The sequence below is a fragment of the Anguilla rostrata genome, chromosome 1 (genome assembly GCF_018555375.3).
Source record: "Anguilla rostrata isolate EN2019 chromosome 1, ASM1855537v3, whole genome shotgun sequence".
Taxonomy (NCBI): Eukaryota; Metazoa; Chordata; class Actinopteri; order Anguilliformes; family Anguillidae; genus Anguilla; species Anguilla rostrata.
In genome coordinates this window covers 69,123,986-69,147,222 of record NC_057933.1, presented here as the reverse complement: position 1 = coordinate 69,147,222, position 23,237 = coordinate 69,123,986, and the positions used below count along the sequence as shown (strand labels likewise).

General features: G+C 43.3%; 3 protein-coding genes across 5 annotated transcripts in view; all 3 read left to right on the top strand.

The window, feature by feature from the left end:
* LOC135264834 (ubiquitin-associated protein 2-like) overlaps nt 1-5,454 on the top strand; it is a 29,832-nt gene extending 24,378 nt beyond the window's left edge. Inside the window, 4 exon segments of the mRNA XM_064353743.1 lie at nt 839-906; nt 1,972-2,075; nt 2,077-2,149; nt 3,760-5,454. Coding sequence (XP_064209813.1) covers nt 839-906; nt 1,972-2,075; nt 2,077-2,149; nt 3,760-3,855 — 341 coding nt within the window. The 3' untranslated portion in view covers nt 3,856-5,454.
* A 388-nt stretch (nt 5,455-5,842) lies between these two features.
* On the top strand, nt 5,843-17,815 carry si:dkey-92i15.4 (uncharacterized). 3 transcript variants are annotated; one of them, XM_064353710.1, is made up of 7 exons: nt 5,843-6,435; nt 11,086-14,898; nt 15,176-15,383; nt 15,784-15,882; nt 16,188-16,434; nt 16,573-16,689; nt 16,817-17,815. In XM_064353710.1, the coding sequence occupies exons 2-7, from the start codon at nt 11,606-11,608 to the stop codon at nt 16,972-16,974; spliced, it is 4,122 nt and encodes a 1,373-aa protein (XP_064209780.1). In that variant the 5' UTR covers nt 5,843-6,435; nt 11,086-11,605; the 3' UTR covers nt 16,975-17,815. The 3 variants fall into 3 exon arrangements, with proteins under 3 accessions (XP_064209780.1, XP_064209790.1, XP_064209798.1); XM_064353720.1 differs by lacking the exon at nt 5,843-6,435 and adding an exon at nt 7,593-9,919; XM_064353728.1 differs by lacking the exon at nt 5,843-6,435 and having other exon boundaries at nt 7,593-11,397; nt 11,559-14,898.
* A 4,574-nt stretch (nt 17,816-22,389) lies between these two features.
* Nucleotides 22,390-23,237, top strand: part of atp8b2 (ATPase phospholipid transporting 8B2) — a 49,045-nt gene continuing 48,197 nt past the window's right edge. The window contains exon 1 of the mRNA XM_064353685.1: nt 22,390-22,647. The gene's annotated coding sequence lies outside the window, so the exon portion shown is untranslated. The remainder of the gene's footprint in view (nt 22,648-23,237) is intronic.

Below are 23,237 nucleotides of genomic sequence, written 5' to 3'. Positions count from 1 at the left end.
ATTTTGCACTTCAGTCACGCTCTCATCATCCCACCTGAGGAAGAGCTTTTCTTTTTACACCCCGAACGTGATGAAGTCTCTCCCTACTGAGCGAGCCCCTCACTGCTTGTAAATCTTCAGCAGCGCTGCAGCAAGGTAATTGAAATCAGGCTGTGGCTGGGCAGGAGATGCTTCTCCTCTGCACATCACTGTGTGTTAAACTGCAGGCTCTGCTGAGCCCAGTGCAGCTGGAGCAGACTCCTGTAATCAGGTTCAGAATGTCAGGATGAGGGAATTATCCGAGGGGGGGGGGGGAATCTGGATCCTGCCAGCCTGAGTGCTTCTGGGGTCTGCTCGTCCTCCTGGTTTACAGACAGACTCTCAGCGCTCAGCTGCGGGGGAATGGAGTCCGCCTGGGGGCGGTGTCGTTTTGGGCTGGAAATGGGCTTCGCTGCGTTACTCTTACACACCAGCTGACCCGGTCTGGCTGTACGGGAACAGGAGCTGCTTTCGGATAGGGTCAGGCCTGCATGTGCAGCGGCGTACTGAACTGAATTCCCCTGCCTCTGTTCGTTCCCTGCTCCTCATTCTCATCTCTTCCCCCTTTGTGGTGATCATGCACAGCACCTTGCCCCCCACCCCTTGCACATCCTTACCCTCTGTGTTCTGTGCACACGCATTTATGCCATGTTCTGCCCAAGACTGGCAGCATTTAGTTAGATGCGCTTTGTCTCCCTCTGGTGGTGAGTGCAGGGCGTGTGAATCGTGAGAGGTCATAGTGCAGTCCTTATGAGGTGAGAATCCCCATTCCTCCCATTCGCTGCCCTTCCAACCCTCTCGCCCGTTTCTGTTTCTCCAGGAGTTTCTGTGACGTCCAGCAACACTGGGGTTCCGGACATCTCAGGGTCTGTTTACACAAAGACACAGGTGAGCTACTCCAGGTATTTTGGAATGTCAGTCATCTCGCACTCATGTAGATCTGCCTTTATCAGCAATATGATCTGAGCAGCTGGATTGTGGAAGTGCGGATAAGTGATTTAAACTAAAATAAGCAAACAAAATGGCATTACTCACACACACACACACACACGGTGCCTGCTGTAGGCAGATCTGTATCCATTTCCACCTGTTTTCATGTTCACATGTGTCGCCTGCAATGAAGAATCAGTGCGATTGCAGAGCCTGAATCATGGCTGTTCCCCTCCCCAGTCCATAAAGAGTAAATACAGGGAAGCGTACAACATGCCCTGTCGTAAGGCCAATTCACAACCACAGTGTTTATAGAACACAAGCTTTGATTCTTATCAGGAAGTAAGGTCACGTAATCAGCTCTTGAATTATGCCCACATAAATAAAGGTGGCCAGTATGACGCCTCAGTGTCCTTTGGCAGAAGGGCAGTCAAGCGACCCGCGTGCCCTGAGTCCTGTAGTCTGTGTAGTGCGCTTCATACACGGTCTGCAGCTTTGTGAGAAGGCTGTGGTACTAATAAGAACACTACCCTCTGAAATCGCAGCCCAGAAGTGTTCTCATCACCTTTCTCAAGTACCCAGAGGAATTTCTCACTCGCTCATCACACTGATGCTTTTTTTTATAGTTTAAGTCGTCCCCAAAAATGGAAATGGTGATTTTTAAATGTGAAAGTTTTGGGGGAAAAATGATCTGTCAAATGCTTCTCCCTTTTTGAGTGAGTGCCTCTTGTGCAGCTCACCTGTTACTTTTTTCTTTTCTTTTCTTTTTTTTCCCCTGTCTGCCACTTTTGAAGTCATGAGTTAAAGCTGCAAACCACGCGCATATCCTTGGTGAAAACATTTAACCAAAGTACGAGGGAAAAAAAGTATAAAATGGAGAAGCAGGCCAGAGTAATTGGCTGGACCAAAAGCAGAATAAGCAACTTGTTCAAACCACACAAAAAAAAAAAAAGGTCTTCTAGTTTGACCCCTTGACTGAGCGATGTGCCTGCTGTCCCCCCCCCCCCCCCCCCCTCCCTCCAGTCGTTCGATAAGCAGGGTTTCCACGCGGGGACCCCGGCGGCCTCCTTCAGCCTGCCCTCGGCCCTGGGTGGGGCGGGCCCCATCCCATCACCTCAGGCCAGCTTAGCCGCATCATTCATCACATTGGCCCGACAGGCCCATCCAGATCCTGCACCACCACCTGCAGCAGGACGGCCAGGTACCAGCCACTTTGCACAGACATTACATTACATTACAGGCATTTAGCAGACATTACATTACATTACAGGCATTTAGCAGACATTACATTACATTACAGGCATTTAGCAGACATTACATTACATTACAGGCATTTAGCAGACATTACATTACATTACAGGCATTTAGCAGACATTACATTACAGGCATTTAGCAGACATTACATTACATTACAGGCATTTAGCAGACATTACATCACATTACAGGCATTTAGAAGACATTACATTACATTACAGGCATTTAGCAGACATTACATTACATTGCAGGCATTTAGCAGACGTTCTTATCCAGAGCGACTTGCACAACATTCTACATAGCATTTACATTTCTTCCATTTATACTGCTGGATATATACTGAAGCAATGCTGGTTAAGAACCTTGCTCAAGGGCACAACAGCAGTGTCCTACCCAGGAATCGAACTTGTGACCTTCAGGTTACAAGACCAGTTCCTTACCTGTCATACTACACTGCTGCTCTTATACTGTATTCTGCAATCACTACAGAAAAGTTTAAAATTAGTTTTTATGCAGTGAATCATAAAAAGTAATCCACATAGCCTTCGGCTTTTCTGTTAGCCTGACGGGTAGCAGGGAGGTGTGTGTCTGCGTCTGCGAATGAGAGAGACGGGTGACCCATTATTCTTCAACGCAAAGCATTAACAATGGGATATTTCACTAGTGAATAAGACACCACTGGCAAGCTGGCTCTTGCAGAGTTCAGACGCAAATAGATATACTAGGACAAAAAAATCTTTTTAGATATGTGGGGGGAGCTGTAGTTCATATTTAATTGCGCTCATTATTGCCGATAATTGCACATTGCTGGAAAAAGTAAAGTAGTAGTCATTTGAGTTTAGAGTTCTTTTTATAAGCAGCGTGTATAATGAGCGTAGCTCTGATGTGACCCGTGAGGCTCGGTGGGCTAGATCTGTGTCGGGAGATTTTGGACGTGCTCTGTCTCCATTGTTTCCTAAAATGTGTTTTCACATTAACAACCATGTGAAGCCCCTTTAATGTGAACTCATTTTAGGAAACATGGTTCATTCCCATTATCACGGTATTGTGCTTGGTCACACCCTTTTACATTAATATTCATGAGGCGTATCAAATTGAAACGTTTCAGCCTCGGTGTTGGGGAGACTGAACTCTCAGCCTTAGGAACACAGAGCTGAGAATCTGCTGGGAGTTTGGAACCTGGTTTAGCTAAACCCTGGAATGATCCTTAGTGCAGCATACAGTACTTCCCCAGTGTGTCCCTGCTGATGTCATAGCCAAGGAATTTGAATCCTCTTCCAGCACTTAATTGCCTGTAGTTCTGTGTTTGTACTTTAAAAGGTGTGACCGTTACATTGGGGTCTCATATTTGATGGTGTATTTGTTAATGTGTCTATATACAATGCAAACTTGTGAGATTGTGCCTGTGTTGTATTAAAGAGAAGGATAAAGAACAGTTGGGCTTGGAGTGTCGGTGTTCTCCCCGTTCCCTTGCAGACACTGTTTGCCAGTGGGTTGAGGGAGGGGACTGTGGCAGTTGGGATATGAACCGCGCTCTTGTCTCTTTCCACTTCACAGAGCGGCTCTGGCCAGCGTAGCCAGAACTCCTCCATTCAGCAGAAGTCACAGGTCAACAAGTCTGCTTACAACAGCTACACCTGGGGGGCTAACTAGCAGCACCTGTCTGAGCCCGACGCAAGCCTGACCCCCCCCGCCTGCCCTGGAGTGTCCCCTGCTGAACCCCGCCAACTTCCTCCCCTGCAGTTCCCACCATGGCCACAGGTGTCGCCGTACACAGGGAGCCAGCCTTGCGGCAGCGCCCACACTGTGGGTGTTGTGGCAGGAGAGCAGGGTGTGTAATAGAGAGGGTAGGAGGGTAAATCACAGACCTTTTTTTAAAATTGGTGCCCTCAACATCTCTTCCTCTTGTATGTCACTTGGACCTTTTTTTTCTATGAAGGCATTTTGTTTTTATTTTTTGGTTTTTGACTGATTTTGGGAAGGAGAGGCTTGAGAGGATGGGGGGGGGGTCTGGTGATTTCACACCCCCATCCCGTAGCTCTCCCCTTCTCTTTCCTAGCCTTTCTCCCTCCCCCCCCCCCCCCAAAAAAAAAAACAAAAAATGATTTTAATTTCTTTCTTCTCATCTTTTGGATGTTATCAGATTTTGTTTTTTACAGAGAGATTCTCTACATTAAAGGTCAGCATATCTCATGTATATCTATATGGTGTGCACGCACCCCGATGTGGAAGCAAGTGGTGTGCATGTGTGCCTGTGGCTGTGAACTGACTGGACTTGGAGGGGAGCTGACCAACTGTTCCAGGCCCCTCCCCTTTGTGGGGGTGGGGGGTGGAGTCCTGCTCCTGTGTTCTTACTGTTCCTATGGAAGCCAATGTGGGCGGGCAGATTCCACCCCCCCTCCCCCTCCCCCTCCCCCCTTCCATATGCTTACCTTCACTGGGCTGCGGTAACATTGCAGCCTTCTCTATTCCACCTGTTCATTGTGTTTATTTACCCTGGTAGCCAGTTCACCCCTCCCCCTCCCCCTTTGCCCTGAAATCAAGTTGTCAGTTTGAACTTCATTTGAATCAGTTCTCGCAGGGTGGGCTTCCTTCACTTAATCTGTTCATTTGTGCATTTTCTGTGTCGAGTGGAATCGACCGGCAGCCACCCCATGTAAACGTGTTGTGCTTCTCTATTCCTCCCTCTCTCCCATCTCCCCTCTTATTATTACTTAGGATACTTAAAAGCCCTGATTAATGGACAGAATTGTAATGTTTTTTTTCTGCATTTTTGTCAGTGACCTTTTTTGTACTGTGCGTTTAAAAAGAATTTAAATGGATAAACTTGTATATATAAAAACACACAGAAGTACTGTAGTCCTGGTTTGTTTGATGGCTTAATATTTTTTATTTGTATTCTCCAGATCCTCACTCTCACAACTTACATTTTTTGTTTCCTTTTTATTTTGTAAACTATATATATATTTATATATATATATACATCTATATAAATATTAAGGAAATCAACCAGAAAAGACGTTTTCATCATAGGGATGTGAATGTTTTTTAATGTATTTTTAAAGCTTGCATTGCTTGTAATTATAGCAGGCGTTTTTGTTTTGGTTTTTATCTCGGAAGCAGTTGAGGTTTTTTGTAATTTTCCTTGTTTTGGGTTCATAAATGGTCAAAGTCACCAGGGAGGGAGGTTGGGATGGGCAGGGTTAAGACGTTTAAATAAAGTGAATAATTCTCAGAGACGTACAAATCAAACCATGGCATGTGCTTGTTTTTCTACACAACTGCTCACTTTGCCTTCGGCTGTCATTCATCTTATTTGCGTAGTTTTGCACGGTGCCGTTCTGATATGAATAAACTCCACTAAACCCTTGATCAGTCAGGATGAGGAAGGGCTGTAGTTGGCTGCTTTGACTGTTCTGCCACCCGCAAAACCACAGCCTGTCTCCTTTCTGGCTGTCGCATCGGGTGTTATGATGTTTGATTCAAGTGACAATGTCGTATGTAAGCGTTTTGTAAATCACAACGGCACACTTTTGCCAACAATTTAGTGAAACTAGGAATGCCAGACTTAGGAATCTGTGTTTCGCAATTCATGCAACTCCTAGCTGCTTGCATGAAAAATAAATGATTAAATTTGCATACATTTGTAACATTTAAAATTTGCATGAACCTGCTAAAACATTAACTCATCCGTGTACTCCTGGATCTTGGAAAAGTGGACCTTTGCATATTACCGATGCCTTAAAGTTGCATTCACTTTTTTCTGCTGATCCAAGTGCAAGATGATTCATCCAGCCCCAGGTAATTAAGCATACAGTTTGAACTGGTTTTGACTGCACAGGTAAGCTCATGCATTCAATGACAGGGTCGCTTCATTAACAGCCCTCTCAGTGTCCATTCCTTGTGTCAATCGATGAGAAAGCAAACTGACCGATTCCAGTGGAATGCGGATTCACCTCCGATTAGTAACTAGCCTCCCTGAGGAAACGTCCTAAGATGAGGGTTTTGGATATGCACATAGGTGACATAAAGAGGAGATTACCGTTAGTAGGGGCAGGATATCCGTTATCAGCTTCTGCAGATGGTGGCCTGTTTTTAAGATACCCACAGAGACGGTGCCCGTGAGCACAGTGCCTCATGCATGTGCACTGCTGTGAAGCTGTCAGGAAGTGGTTCTCTGCTGCTTTCGTTTCAGTTGATGTTGCAGATGCAAGAAGTCCACAAGGCACAAAGGTATAGTGCTTTACTTTTATATCTTTGCATTTGTACCGCCTACTTTGATTGTAGTATTTATGAATGGGTTCATTTATAAAAAAAATAATCCACTCAAATGTGAAATTCTACATCATTATACAGGAGTTATTCAACAGAACTGGTATTTCATGTTCCTTAAATGTCGCTGTTCGAACGTTAGCTAAACCCACAAGGCTCGTGCTGACTTCAGCAGTGTGAGATGAGAATGAAGAATGGTACATTGATACTTTACCACCATGGAGCTCGAGGTAATGCATTGAAGTAGCGTCGCCAAATGATTAAAAAACATACTGTGGGCGCCATGTCTTTCAGAAAAGTGTTAAATGCATGTATAACGGTTGCAGAACTGGGGGAAGTTTCAAATTGAAAATATGGCGCAAACCTCTTAAGAGGAAATGATTTGTTATGAGAGAAGCCGTTTGGTGTTTTCACCAGTGCATCTCATTTTGGCGTGTGCTATTAATGTGCTCACTTATGGCGCTTTCATCTCCTAATATTAACATCGTCAACACCATTTCCTGTTTACATTATCCTGAGAAGAGTATTTTGTGTTGAAAGAAAGTTTCTTTTCAGAGTTTTCCCTTTGGTCAATTGATAATTAAGGTCACATCTTCATTGTGGTTACTGAGATTTTTCAGCAAAAAAAATATATGAAAACTGCATGAATTCATAGTTAATGCTATATTGAACATTGACAGGCTGGACATTGTGCACATTTGTTTTGCGAGATTTGTGAAAGATGTCCTAAACTGAGGACAAACTGGATTATGGAGTTGGCAGTTAATGCTTTTGGAAAGATTGTACTAAACCCCAAAGCTATATATGTAGGAAATAAACTAAATGGATCATGGTTATTTTTTAATATGTAGTAATGGTCTATACCGAGAGATTCCTGAGTTAAGGAATTATATGTCATTGGGTTGTCATTAAAAGTGTAAAGTGTATGTATTTAAGGTTTGGTTCAGTTTAGTAGTGCAGGGACCTTGTTAAACAAGATACGTTGAATCATTCACAGTAGTGTCTCCCCAGGAAGGAAGTGCCTTTCCATCACCAACATTGTCAGTCATCAGTTTTATAATGGTGTGAAAAATATATAGTGCCCTCCCAAAGTATGGTAACGATAGTGAAATGATCAAAAGATGAATATGAGACAAAAGTACAGAATTTGTTTTTATTTCATGGGATTTACACTTGTATGTTTTATCATTTTACAGAAACTTCTGTTTTCACTTTGAGTCCCCCCATTTTCAGCTTCTACAAATTTAAGTTATCAGATGAACTTAAAAGTAAATCAGAGCAATGAAGTCTTTTATTTGGTTGCATAGGCCATAAAAGTAATAACTGCCTGAAGTCAGTTATTATTATGACCCATTGATGGCACCAAACGTTTGGTATCTTGGTTTGGTTTGGTATCTCCTTCCCATGCTTTCTCTGCAGCCACTTTCAATTGATCTCTGTTTTTTTTTTTTTGGGGGTTCTGTCTTCAGTCTCCTCTTCAGCAAGTGAATTGCATGCTCGAAATTTAAATCGGGTGACTCACTAGGCCAGTCCAAGACTTCACTTTTCCCCATTGATGACTGCTTTGGTTGTGTAGACTGTGTGTCTGCAGGATAAGGCGCAGACCAATGAGGATGGAGGAATTACTTTGTGCATAGCCAGACTAAAATATGTCTGCATACTTCTGAATTTGTCCTACTGCTGCCATCCTCCATTAATCATTAATAACGACGAGTGAGCCTTCTCCAGGAGGAGTCATTCGCCACACTCTCGGCTTTCCGTCGCTTTGGTAAAGGTTAGTTTGGTCTCATCGGTTCATAAAACGCACTCATGTCTGCGTTTTTCTAATCTGACCTTTCAATTCTTGCTGCTGAGGGGATTGCATCTCGCAGTCTAACCTCTATAGATCTGCTCTCCAAGTATTCTGTGGCTTGTGACATTTCCCCTCCAGAGCTCTTCAGACTGCTGGTGATGTCACTGGTCATTGTTTTTGGGTTTTTCTTCACTGCTTAGGATTTGTCTGTCATCAACTGCAGTCGTCTTCCTGGGCCATTCTGTGCAGTGTTTATTTCGCCAGTGGTTTCTTTCTTTTTCAATACTTTCCAAACTGCAGAACTTGATATATCCAGGTTCTGTGCTATCCTTCTAAATGAATTCTTCTGTTCTCTCCGCTCTCTTACAGATTAGTTGTTTTTCAGCCATAGTTAGTTCTCTGGTCATTCATGCCTTCTGACTGAATGCAATCTCCACAGATCAAAACAAAGGCTAAAACCAAGACTATAATACCAACTGCTCTTTTATATGTCAAAAATACATGCAAAAGAAATGCGTGAGCATCAGTTAGCACCTGTCAAGCATCCATTCGCTTACTTTTGCACAGCTGAAAATGGGGTGATTCAACACAAAAACAACTGTTTCTGTAAAATGGTAAAACACATATACATGCAAATACCATGAAATAAAAGCTGATTGTCTGGACTTTAGTCTCATAATACATCCGTTGATCTCAAATCCGAATGCCTTAATTCTATAGCAAAAATAAGAAATTTCACTCTACTGTTACCACAACTTCAGGAAGACACTGTATAATTATTGCTTATGAAATTTCCTTAGAGACCTTGATAGTTGCCATTTCATTCTGTAAACCCCCCCACCTGCTACCTGTTTTCTCCACTATCTTTCCATGACCTTTTAAGTGTGCCCCCTTTTTCATAGAGGGGGTAATACAAACTCCCCATCCCTCTCTGTAAGAAACTGCTCCCAGTATCAGTTCATGTTATGGATGAAGACTTGGCAAACCTGCCAGACCACAGCCCTCCAGGACCGACACCCCCCCCCTCCAACACACACAGCCCTCCACCCCCTCTTCTCTCTCCCTCGTCTTCCCTTGCATCATGTCCTACTCTTTACCCTTCCCTCTATTTTCCTTTCTTCCCTCCATCCCTCTCAAATCTCTCACCAGTACATGCATATTATCCCTGCCCCAGGCTAAGGTCAAGCAAGAGGGTTAAATGAGGTCTGAAACTGGATGCAGAAATACGTGATGATACAAAAAAGAAAGAAAAAAAACGCCAGCCTCTCGTGATTGAACAGTTTATCGCGAGTATTTCTGGCCCTAAATGTCACGTACTGGTTTGAACAGCATGCTCTCAGTTGGCGTGTCAGTTTTTGCATGGAGGAAATGATCTATCGCCTATTGTAAGCTGAACCACAAAGAGACCTGTGTCAGGAATGCTGTTCTGTGAGACTAAGCAAGAGGGAGGGAGAAACAATGCAGTGGGGGGGGGGGGGAAAGAGGAGGAACCAGTGGGACAGGTTTCACACTGCTGTTCGGATGCACCGTACAAAAATGACAGAAGAGTTCAGAAAGCGGAGGATGAGGGGAATATGCTCTCCCTCTCTCGCTGTCTCTCTCTGAGGGACAGAAACCAAGGAACAAGCCCCCGCAAGGATGTGTCGCTGAAAGGTACTGTGCATTTCCTTTCAGAATTTGGCGGTGTGTCGAGTAACCGTATTTTGTCAGTTGAAGTGGAAGGGAAGTAACGATTAGAACAGCACAGGTGTCCTTGTAAGCCAACACTTGGTGTCTGTGCATTAATGAGAGGCACGACAGCCTCGAATGTGCTATAACAAAACATGCTGTCAAACTTTCTAATATACCTCTGTTCATTTTGATGGAATTAAAATGAATACAGTATCAATCTTCTGTGCATAGATGAATGTATTACGAATACAAATTCCGCAACTGAATACGCTTATGCTGTCATCTTGAATGGAATATATGTATAGCTTAAACATTGTATTTGACTTAAGGTGAAGTATAATTTTTGGAACAATTTGATACACCTACATAATTCTCATATATAACTCGGATATATTAACAACAAAACCATCAAAATAAGTGAATAATCTTTGCTGTGTTTTTGATGTGATGCCTAACTACTGTTCACTATCAGTCACTCAGTCAGAATTCCTTTCCAGTATGAAAATGCTCACATTTAATTACACACTTTTTCGCCATGTACTCTGGATTCAGTGGTGTGTGCCAGTGGAGCTGGGGTTGCCAGTGTGGGAAGTGGGTACATAGTTCTACATGTAGCATGCTGTAATTTTTCTCTTTGCCTTCCTTGCAAGTCAGGTTTAGTTGGAAGTATTAATGACATACAGCCCAAAAAATGCTGTCTGCTTCTGTTTAAGGCATGTGCAGTACTTTGTTATTTTATTGACGTGCTATTCTTAGGCCCTTGTTGGGCAGCTTTGTCTCTTGAAAAAGTCAGTTTCGGGCAGCAGTTCCAGAATTTGAGGTATGTTTGGTTTCATATTTTGATTTTTGATGTCATGTAATGACTGCATTTGATCCTTTAATACTGTAACCAGTCACACTTTGTTTTATCCTTCCCTCAGCCTCACTATTCACTCTTCCCTCTCTTCTCTGATTCTCTTGCTGTCATAACCGTGATGTCTGCCTATTGGTTAGAAACGACCTTGTTTTGTAACTGCACAGTAATTCGTTTTTTTGCAGTTTTGTGGGGTGTTGCTCCAGAGTGACCCGGCTATAATTATCCCAGCATTCCTGAGACTCAATTGGTTATTTTAAGGAAGGGATTTCAAGAAAATGACTATCTTTTGCAGGGCCGTGGGCGTTGGTGAACACAACATTTCTACCAGAAAACCTAAAGACGAGAACCAAAAAGAAGCGAACACACAACAACAAAGAAAGTGAAAGAGGTTGTGTTGGGACTTACATACTAAAGGCACCCTGAGGAAGAAATGAGCAGAAGTACAAAAAACAGCAGCAGCATATTACATGTGCATCCAAGCTTCAGGAGAAGCCAATCTGGCTGGAATACTGCGTGCAGCCTGAGATTCAAAGGAGAAGCAAAAAGGGAAAACATAATTCCACAGAAGGAGCACTAGATCTGCCGATGTCGATATAAAAACCTGGTATGTGCATGGAATAAACTTAAAATTTAATTTCTAAAAAGGTTTCAGATTTATTGTAACTTCTGGAATGATTTAAGCAGTGCTACAAGGACTTCAATGCTTGGTTCACACTGTTGGGGACTCGGTTTTCAATTACCCTTTTATTCTTTGGTTACAAACAGCTATCAATTTGGATTTACTGATAACAAGGGGAGTGATTCCCGTAAAGATGGACTTGTATTTGGAATCTACTTTGTTGCCTGAATCCAGCAACCATGCTCTAGCACCTGTAGATGCAGAACAGGTCTCCAGAATCTCTCCAGCAAAAACTGAAACCCACCCCACAGCTGGATTTGTGCAGTCTACAGCTCCAAGGTTTAGAATTCGATCTGCCAAAAGCCTTTCCCTCGACTTGGGCACTCGGAACAAGCAGAAGGACCTGAGGAAGCTTGTGAGTATCTTTGAGCCTGGGACTGGCACTGAGATCAGCAGGGGGAGCAAAGCAGACAGTCAGGAGGGTGCAGTGGGAACACCCACCCACAAGGTCTCCATGGTGATGAACAGACAAATACCAGATACCTGGATTACATCCAAAAGTGAGCCCTGGCCAAAGAACCCAAACCAGCCAAAAATTACGGCTCCTGAACAAATGAGACGGACTGATTACACACGTGAAGTGAAGCCTGAACCAACAGATCCCATGAGCCAAGGTGGCCAATCAGGGCAGGGGACAGGGAGGAGGGGGAGGTCAGAGTGGAAGACGGTGAACTCCTCAAACAGGAGTAAGAGTTTGGACTGGGGAAGTGGAGTATCTCACATGGACAAGGGAGAAAGGACAGGGCTACAGGGATACAGGGATAACAGTGGTGGATTTTTACCCAGACGATCAGAAAGTTTCGAGAGAGGCAGAGGTGGAAACAACATGACTACCCCAACAACAAAGAAATTGGACCAAAATTGTACAAGTGTTTCATCCAGGATCAATGAGTACATTTTAGGTGAGGAAGTAGAACTGAAGAACCTCAAGATCGTGTCTGCTGACCAGCCAGTGATTTTAAGAAGAAGCAGACCAGTGTCACTGCCTTTGCAGATGGACAATAGAGGTCAGTCTTTGCCATCTCGGATAAAACCAAGATTGAGTGACCGTGAAGTCGAAGGGGACATCAGTGTTTGGGGCCTTCACCAGAGCGGAAGAAGGATAGCTGGGGATGTGTCTTCAAACAAATTTATTTTTGGTTCAGTGACATCAGACATGAGCACAAAACGTGATGCTGGTTCAGAAAGGCTGAAAATCAAGCGAAACTCTTTGCCTGCTGAGGACTTGTCTCAGTACAGGAAGGGGGGCGAGCAGAGCCACCGCCGCAGCTCATTTTCGAATGACCCCGTGCTGGTGTCAGAACCGCCACGTCAGTGGATCGGCGTGCCATACGAGGGGAGGCAGGGAGGAACGTTCCCTCGCAGGTACAGCAAAGAGGAGAAGAAAGACTGTGAGACAGGAAGTACCTGGATTTGCAGAAATGGTAACGATGGAAGCAATATTTCCAGTTTGAGGAGCTCAAACAGAGCCATGGCATGGTCTGAATGGTCAGGGGACAGATCTCCTAGGAGACTACAGCAAACTCAGACTTCACTGACTGAGAGGGACGAAAAGGATTACAGATTATTAGACCGAGGCAGGAACAGTCAACCTTTCTCAGTTAAACCCAGATCTGTGATAAGCACACCGAAGGTCACATCACCTCAACAGCAGGTACAGTCTACATTAGACAGTGCAGCAATAACTGTTAAAGATCTTCCACAGACTATTCAGTCCAAGGCTGTCACAGATGGATGGGAGAAAGAGAGGGAGTATAAAAAAGGAAAAGGGGAAATGAAGGTTATGGGGTCAGATCTGGATCCAGAAAGAGAGGAGGAGAGGAACAAGATAAGGCATGAGGGAGGGTTTTGTGACAGAAAGACTGAAGGGAAGCTAAGAAAACATGAGGAAAGTAAGCAAAGCTGCAGCAAAACCAAGGAGCCCAAACCGCTCAAAGCCAAGGCTTTCTCTGAGAGAAGCCCTGCAGTGAAATTCTGTGAAGGAACGGACTCATTTTCGGACTCGCTCCCCAAAATGAAACTGGCATCAGTATCACAGCCAGCAAGTTCAGCTTTGGGAGGGGTGAACAAAGAGTCAAAACAAGACTTGGCAGACTTTCCAGGAGGCAGACCTGAATATAGCTTAGTCATTCAACCTACACTCAAATCATCCCAGCCAATAAACTGGAGGGGACATAAGGAAAAGGGTGAAGAGCAGGATGATGTTTTTAGACTGAACAGTACACCCAGGGTTCCGGGAAACAGGCCAAATGGAGAGTTTAAAACAGGGGTTGATTCCACGTCTTCGGATAACGTGCGTAGTAAGATCAACAGATTTGAGACGCTGTCCCAACAGAGCCGGTCGATGCCTCCTTATCACCAGCTGTGGTCTAGGAGGGCATTGTCTGTACCTGACCACCCTACGGAGGTGTTAGGGGTTACGAAGAGTAATTCAGACAAAGCTTTGGGTGGGATAAGAAGACCAGGACCAGTGGGCCCAGCAGAGAAGCAATACTTTAAGAGAGTAGGGAGAGGAGAGGCTGATGAAGGGGTGAGAAGAAACTGGGAGGTGAGGTCTTCTTCTGTGGATGAAGGGGAACAGAGGAGAGATTGCAGAGGAAGAGAGGTCTTGGATAGTGGGATCAGTTTTCCCCAACAAACAAAATGGAGTGCTTATAAAGATGCTTCTTACAACTCCACAATCAATACAGAACCACAGAGGGATTTCAAAGCTCCTTCAGATGAGCCAGACAGTTCCAGGGCCAGCCAACATGAAACTAAGTATGCATCAGGACAACAAGGAGAGATTTCTAAGCCAGTTATTACAAAAGACCGGATGCCCACACTGCAAACCAACTACAACAACTCCAATTCCAATGGGGTTGGCAGAGTCACTGGCATAACAAATATCAGTGGCAAGAATACCTGTGATTCAAAAAATATATCTGAGACTGACAAGGGGGACAAGACGCGCATTAACTCTTCCAGTAGATCACCCTTCATTTCCAACAACAAGAGCTATGGCACTTCTGGCAGCACATGTCCTGATAAAGCTTCAGAAAGAATACCTCAAACTTCAGCAAGCACTCGAAGCACCACAGAAGCAGCTCCACCTCCTGTGTGCAGGGTCAACGGCATTCCATCTGCCTCCTCCACACCAGCCCCAGAGTCAGCACCAAGGAATTCCCTCCTTCACCCAGCCACAAGCTCCTCCTCCACTGATCCTCAACTCTACAGTCAAGTGACTCACCAAAACCAGGCCGTGGGCCCCAAGGAGTCCTACGGTGCCGCCTTGGCCAGGTGGAGCTCCGATGAAGATTTGTGGGACGATGATGATGATGATGAAGGAACAGAGAAAGGTTCCAATTATGACTCAGACTCAGGAGAATCATCGGTGACCATCACCAGCAACATGAGCCAATCGGATCGCCTGAGCTTCTCAGTCAGGTGGGTACTGTCACTATGTTGAACGACTCAGTGAAGAAATTTCCAGTGCACAATGTTACCCAGGGTTTCTTCATTTTTTAATAAATAGTAGATCCTCCCCCATTGTAACCTTTTGCTTTGTGAGTCATCTTGAATTTATGCATTTAAATAATTATAAAATTAGTTCAGTCTCAGAAGATTTCAGTATGAACAACTTTTAGAATACACAGTTGGCTCATCCATCATATTCTGCATGGATTTCACACTCACCTCCCATAATCCACCTCTTCACGCGCAGCCTGGCTGACCTGTGTAATTTTGGAGCACTGGATTACAAGGGCCAGGATGACGACCCAGACGACATGGACGTGGAAGGTCGCCTGTCACACCGCACAGCCTCGCTCAGCTCAGACATCTCCGCGCTCTCCTCCATCTCCATTATGCCCGCGGAAGAGCTGGATCAGCTGCTGGACGAAGTCAAGGGTCTAGGAGAGGAGACTCTGCAGGTAAATCCTGGCCTGCTTTCAGACAATGAGTGGTTCTACCTTAGTTCTAAAAGCAGAACGTGCAAAATGCCTTCTTAAACATTATGCTCTTTCACAGCCTCACAAAAAATCTGTTATTGTGTCTAAATTTACATATTTTACAGGAAAGATTTATTACTGGTATGCATCGTCATCTGTTCTGTAACAAAAATATGCAGCACACACACTCACCCACATGCACACTAGTTTGTTCAAACATAAATATGTGCATAATAAATTGCTGTATTTGCCTAATATCCTATGGGAATAAAATACAAAATTAAGGCATCAGTCTCCCACTCTCGAGCTCCAATTTACACCCAGTCTCCCCTAACGTTCTGCTTTTCTCTCGCTCTTGTTTGTGTGGTCCTTGCTCACTCAGAACTATGAGGACGTGCAGGTGGTTGTGCTACACAAAGAGGTGGGCTGTGGTTTGGGCTTCACTGTTGCTGGAGGAGTGGATCAGAACAAGCCCATCACCGTGAGTCTGGCACCCTGCACCCTGCGTCTACTCTGCAGTAGTGTAGCACTGTATATGCTCCTAAATACAAAATAAAATGTCAGTATCAGTCAGGCATTATGGTCACGTTTTCTGCAACTGTTAATTGTTTTTTGTATTCTTAAAATATTATTAAATAATGACCTTTTTTTAATATATTTGTAAAATTTAGTTATGCAATAGACACTGACCAAATAGGAAGTCTATGTTTTTCATACACAATATAATCTAGAAGATTTAATAGAAGATTGCCTTTGTAAAGCTGAACTTCTTAAAATCTTGTCTAGGTTCACAAAGTGTTTCCTTCTGGTCTGGCGTCCCAAGAGGGCTCAATGAGGGAGGGTGACCAGGTCCTGTCCATTAATGGCACGGCGCTGAAGGACTCCGCCCACTGGGAGGCGCTGCGCATTCTGAGGAGGGCTCGCACTCGGCCCATGGCTGTTGTGGTGCTGCAGAAAGGGGGCGCCACTGAGACAAAGAAAAACAGTGCTGATTGTTGTCAGGCAGCGGTTGACCAGCACACTGCAAAAAAGGGTGAGGGGGGTCGGGTGGATTGGGCTTGCACACGGTTTAATGCAAATCACATTGAAAAGAGATTAGGGCGTGTAGCGGTTTTCACTGGCATTCACAAGCTGGACAGGGGTGATTCATTCCAAATTTTTCCCCCATCAGGCAGGACAATTCAAGTGGTGCTGAACAAATTCAGCACAGACCTGGGCTTCAGTCTGGAGGGGGGACTGGGCTCCAACACAGGAGATAGACCCCTCACTGTGAAAAAGCTCTTCCAAGGTGAGAACGAGGCTATCAACACATTTCAGCACAGGGGACATGCACATAGTTTTGCTTTGGATAGAACAAGTCTTTATTTGCTGCATGTGCTCCGCATCCTGAACCTTATCCCTTCATTCTCCTTCAGGGGGCCCAGTGGATCATGTGTTTCCTGGAGATGAGCTCCTGGAAATTGAAGGTCAGACCATGCAGGGACTGCGGCGGTTGGAAGCTTGGAACTTGATTAAGAAACTTCCACCTGGTCCGGTGGACGTGGTGCTGAATCGGCCTTTCAGACCGCAATGAGAAAGGGGAAGTGACAACACGAACCGGACCTCTGACCTCAGAGGACTCATGAGCCGATTAAAGAGGAGACGCAGAAATGGCTTTGCTATACTTTCGACTCAGAGGGTCGAAGAGCCAGAGAAAGAGTGGCGGTTTTGCACCGTATTCTCAACAGGCATGATTTCAAAGTGTGAATAACTGAAGATGTCTCACACACACACACAGGAAGAGGTGCAAACTACACAAGCAGGGTCTTCAGCTCTGGCTCTTAAAGGTCCACTACTAGGCAACTTGGCACTGAAGGAAACTTGACCTCTTACTCCTGGCTGAGCCCTGGGATAAAAAGATATGGAACTGAATCAAAGCATCTGAAAGTTTCATGGCAGAGGGAGGTTCACACGGTAATAACCAACAAAAACGTATTTCATTGGCAGGGAGTGTGGGGGGTGGGGGGGTGGGTATTAATGTGAAGTAGACCAAGGAAACCGGCTGCAATGGCAGTGAGGGACAGAATGAAGGATGGAGGTGGAATTCAGGAATGTAGAGGAGAACTAGCTATAGAGAGCACATTACACTGGTTGAAGAAGGGTGTGGAGGAAATGAAAGTTTCTTTGATTTTACAGGAAAAACTAAAAATAATTTCCTAAATGTGTTATGTTGTATATCTTTTTCTTTAAATTACACATATATTTATTTGAAAAGCATTCAAAGATTTTCTTTGATATAGTATTAAATTATTATAAAAGACCTGTAGGCATCCCCTCATGATTTTAGATGTATTTGTTGTTTCAGATAACTGTGTTAAGTTTGTATCTGTTTTTAAATGAAAACATAAAAAATTGGCAATGAAAGCCTAATAATGCATTGTTGTGTGTTGTTATGACTATATGGAACTCCCTCTCATGTTTATACGATAGACAGAATATACAGTGATATCAGGAGACATCTATCAGTTCTGCATTTGTTCAGCAAGTAAAATGACCGCATGCACTTGTGACTAAGCAGCCACTGTCAATATGGACACCTCGGTTACGAGGACGTTTAAGGTTATTGCTTTGTTTTCGCAGCCTTTATGTGCTGCTTTTTTCCCTACAGTTTCAGTTCCTGGCCTTGCTTGTGACCTCGTATGGGCCTCTACGTGCCTCTCGGCTGCAGTGATTTTTCACAGCTACAGTAATTACGAGGAGAGTATCAATGTCTCTCGCTCTTGCTTCATTGTATGCATTCCCAGCTATGAGTCATGCCCTCCCCGGGCTAGTTTTGAGAAAGAAGAGATGGGAGTGAGTGGCACCTCTCTTAAGGGCGTCAACACAATGAAACAGCTCAGTAGAATCTATATTCGACGAAAGGCACATTCCACAACACTGTTTATAGACACCTTGTTTTGAATACATACTTGTGTACTGTCACACCACACGCAGAGGTAGCCAATGAGAAAACAGGGATGCTTTCACACATCAGCAGCGAGTTTCGGATGATAAAGTAAAGTAGCGATCTGCATTCCTGGTCCAATCGGGCCACAGGGTCTGCTGGTTTTTGTTTTCGCCTCAATATCAGCAACGAATTCAGACCCAAGAAACCAGGTGAGGTGGCTTAACTGTGTAATCAACTGCTTTAATTGATTGATGAGATACCGAGTAAACAACAAAACCCGTAGACCCAGCTACCTGCCAGGACCAGGAATGAAGTTCACTGGCGTAAAGAAAAATCTTCAAATTTGAATCTGACTTCTAATATGATAGGAGGTCCATACATAGGAGATCCTAGGGTACATTTCTGAGAACCAAAAATGAAAGATATAAATAAAATGCAGATAAAAATGAAAATCAATCTATCATTCTAAACTGGTACTAACTATGTACTACTCAGCTAGCCTGCTACACAGAATAAAACTTTGTAGCTTGTTTTTGCTTTATCTTGATATGGTTGTCCACTTTTGTCTGTGGTTGAAAAAATGTTCTAGTGGTCAAGTGATGTCACCATGGTGACCCAGTCTGCTGTACAGAATGATTTTCACATGCAGACTTTCTGTCAGTCTTTTCAAACATATCAGTTTCATTTCAAATGACCTGGTTATCATTGTGCTTATTTTCAAGTTGCCTCCAGTGTCCAGTGTGTGTGTATGTAATGTACGTGCAAGGCTAACTGGCTATTGTGTGACAAAAGCCATGTATGCGCATGGGTGTCCTGTTGTGTCTTCTGCAGCGTGTCTATGCATGTGTGTGGGTGTCAAACAGCAGAGGGACCTGCAGTTACTCAGTCCAGTGACCCTGCAGACAGCAGAGAGCCTCCAGAACAGCTGGGGCCCTGAGTGTGCTCCATGTCTTCAGCGAGCCCTGCGGTCAAACACTGGGCTGGGCTGAAACAGTGGCAACTGCACTGGGAGTTAAGAGAGGCAGAGAATCCTGCTAGGCTAATTCATTATATTCATACTGCTGTAACATCATGACCTGCCAGTCCTGTACTGTCACATGGTTTTATAAAGAATTTTAGTAAAGGTGTTTACACTGTGCTGTAAACACATTTCTTTGCGGTTAAACCTGCCAGCATTTGTACACGCAGTGCTACCACTGATTCTGTCTATATTGATGACATATTTCATCAACACTTGATTTGGCTAGGTTATTGTGTATGCAATGAGAAGGTGAAGAAAGCGTGCCTGTCACTATTGCTAAGGTTAACGTTCACGCCACTGTTTTCTGTGCAACTGCTGTTGGATCTGGAGTGCTTTCCACAGCTTAACACACAGCTGCCAGTTTCCAGTGAGGAAGTAAAAATAAATCAATAAAAATAAGGAGTTGCCATGACTTCGTCAGCATCATATGTCAGCGCTGATGCTGTTGGAGTGGAAACTTCTGCCGCAGCTGCTTCTTACACTAGCTCTAAAGCTAAAGGAGAGATGAGAGCCTGAACATCTCTCAGTAGGTAGACAGGAAAACAAACCCACAGACTGGCGGTTTCAGAAATCTGAACTCTCAAATGCATTCAAATACTTATCACATCCATGTTTGTTAGTATTTTGTTGCCTTTTTTTTGTCTCAAACAATTACTGGGAAAAAACAAGCATTTTCCACACGCTACAGTTAAGATTGAGATTATATATCTTGGCAATGGCAGGTTTTTATCACTTTAACAAGAGAATGCCATGGATTGTGTTGATTAAGGATTTTTTTTTAAATATAATTTTTTAGATCCCTCCTGATTTATACAATATACTCAACAAAAGGCTTTACCTCACAACAACTGTACTGCCATGTCAGAGTGAACTTGTGTATCACTGAGCGAGTATCTAGGACTGGACTCTACCTAGTCTTCATCCAGTAGCACTTTCCAGACCTAGATGCTGGCAGAAGCAAAAATGGGAATCAGTTCAAAGGGGAGGAACACGACTGAACATCAAGATGAGCAAACATTATTGAGATAAGCGGGAAAAGCCTGACATTTTCTAAACAATGTTGATGGCATGCCAAACTGCTGGGAAGATGATATGGTTAAAGCTAAAGACATTGTATCATGCAAATAATTTGTTGCAAGTGTGCAATCACATATACTATCATAATCAGATTTTAATTTGAAATCATGGCTTTTAAGAGTTGAAAGGCTGAACAGAGCTTGCTAGTTTGAAATTTAGATTTTAATTTAACTGAAAATGAATATTGAAAAAACTTAATTTCAAGGGGATCCATGAAAGTTGAAGTTTTTGAAATTCAGATTCAAATCACAGCATTCAGTTAAAAACCTTAGTTGTACGTACAATTTTCATTTATATAATACAAATTCAATGTAATCAATACAATTTCAAATTATGAAATATAAATTCAGATTTACCTAATTCAATTTTAGTTGCAACATATGTAACTGTTTCCCTATTCTGGTTGCATTTTAGGCAATAATCCACAAGGTATGAATTATGATACTAACATGACATTATGCTGAAACTGGATATGATGTGAGTGACAGATATTTTTTATTACTGTGCGATGGGAAAGGAGTTATGACCAACAGTAGATATAGGTACATCTTAATAAATATCGACTTTGACTTGGCCACCACCTTTGCCAAAGAAATCACATAGGGCCTCTCTAATCCAGATCCAGTTCAATGGAAATAACAGTTTTGTATTTCTACAGTAGAATTAAAAATATTAAATACTTCATATGGCATCATTTCCTCGTGGTATGACAGATAGTTTATCTTAACCTGTTTGCTCTTCACTGCAATCAAACAAAATCACAAGACAACTGAACCACAAAAAAGACATATCAGATTAGATATGTATATACGCACATACCCAAGAGAGCTTACAGGTTATACAGGTTTATATATAGTTATTTTCACTATATACTTAACTTAAGACATTTGTACTTGAGATAAAAAGATGAATGACACAAAGTACAGACCATCAGGTTTAATTTAATGGTATCCGGTTGACCATTTTTCTGTTTGTGTGTTGAGTCCCCCATTTTGCCTTTTGTCAAATGCCAAGTAGCTTACATAGCATTTTAAATTGTGCTGTAATAATGGGGCGCATTGGGGAGGCCAAGGGTGGAGCTAGCAGCACCCCTTACCTTAAAAGTCATGAAGTATTTTTCTCAAATTGTCCCGATAAAGGCTGTTCTAATAAGACTGCAAACAAATCGCCCTAACTAACCAGACTTGAGCATCAGTCAATGTTTTGTAGTGATATGCCCTAAATGTACTTTTATTTAGAGCTAAAGATTAGCTCTATTTCCCAATCATTTGATTATTTTTTTATCTAAACAAGCGTGCATGCTACACACGAAGTACCAATTTGACAAAAGCAACCGCCAGAGGGAGTCATGGGATAGGAAGAAGCTGAACGCACTGGGGTGTCCACTACTCATCCATACTCACAACTCAGTTAAAATAGCTCTGTAAAAATAGCTTTTGTCCCATGGTTGAACTTTTTGTGAATGTCAGCCAGTGTTTTCTGCGTAGTTGGAATTGATGACTGCAATTGATTACTTCCATCCTCCATATCCTCCCTCCAGTATATCTTCATAGGCTACTACTTTACAAATTAGCTAGCGTTTCTTAAAAAAAATTAAAATCAGTTAACATTATAAATAAGCCAACTAATGTGCTGTTATTAAAGCCCTTAGTTTGCAATAACCAGTTGTTAGCTATTAGTATAGTTCTTTCCCGCCGAAACTTACGTGACTGGTACGCCTTATGATATATCGATATCTATCCGTTGAATTTTACAGGACGTTGCCTAATTAATAGAACAATTAATGTTAACTATACAGCAACTTATTCGCTAACTTAACGGCACTCGTACTTCTTACATGATCGGGTAGGGGGGAGTCTGGAGACAAAAGAAATAAGATTAATGACAGCGAAACGACCCAGGGGGAGAAGAATAGCAGTAAACGAAGATACTCGGGGGTATTGAGAGGAGGAGATGGAGGAGGGGACAGAGATAGCTAAAAACCGCCCCGCCTCCCATCTCTCCTCCTATCTCTTACTTCTCATTGAGTGGTTTGGCCAGTGTTAATAAACGCACTTGAACAGTACCAGTGCACGCGTTGGATGGGGTAGTTAGGGTCTGTAGTGCATGTAAAACCATACCAATGTGGCCTTAAAAAGCGGAGAAGGGCAGAGAAAGGTGTAAGGAGGGAGAGAGAGATATGTCTCCCACATGCGACTGTAGAAACGGGAGAACCTGAAAAGGTAAGGTGCGATGCTCGCCAGTTTTGTCAATTGATGTTGCTATCCAAATTGAAATTGTCTTATTGTTTAATACCTGGTTGTTATGTTACCAGAATCCTGTAGGTTTGGGCTAAATGGCTTGTTGGTTGGTGTATGAATTAATATACAGAAAGATGACTACTTGCACAATGTGTTAGCCATCTAGCTAGGTGATGTTAGCAAGCCAACATTAGCGAGCCATCTCTGTAGCCCGATAAATGTAACGTTCGCTTGTTAACGGATTTCCAAACCAGATTATATACTTCCCTCAACATCGAATTGGCTATTTCAGGATATACTTCCCAACGATTCATTTGATGAAGACAATTACCGCAATATTTTTGAGTGTCCATTTTCACCTTTGTCCTGGGGGTACTGTTGGCTACCAATTTGTTTCAATTAGGTAGGGACAAGTGCGCAGCAGCCAGCTGTTTCAGTCAGCGTTGCATACCTGGTGTGAGTGTGACTGAAATAACGGACAACCACCTGACGTTAACTAGTAACTTGGGTGGGTAACTGGCAGTTTGATGTAAAGTAAAGGCTTGTGTCGACACATTTAGCTAGCTACGTTA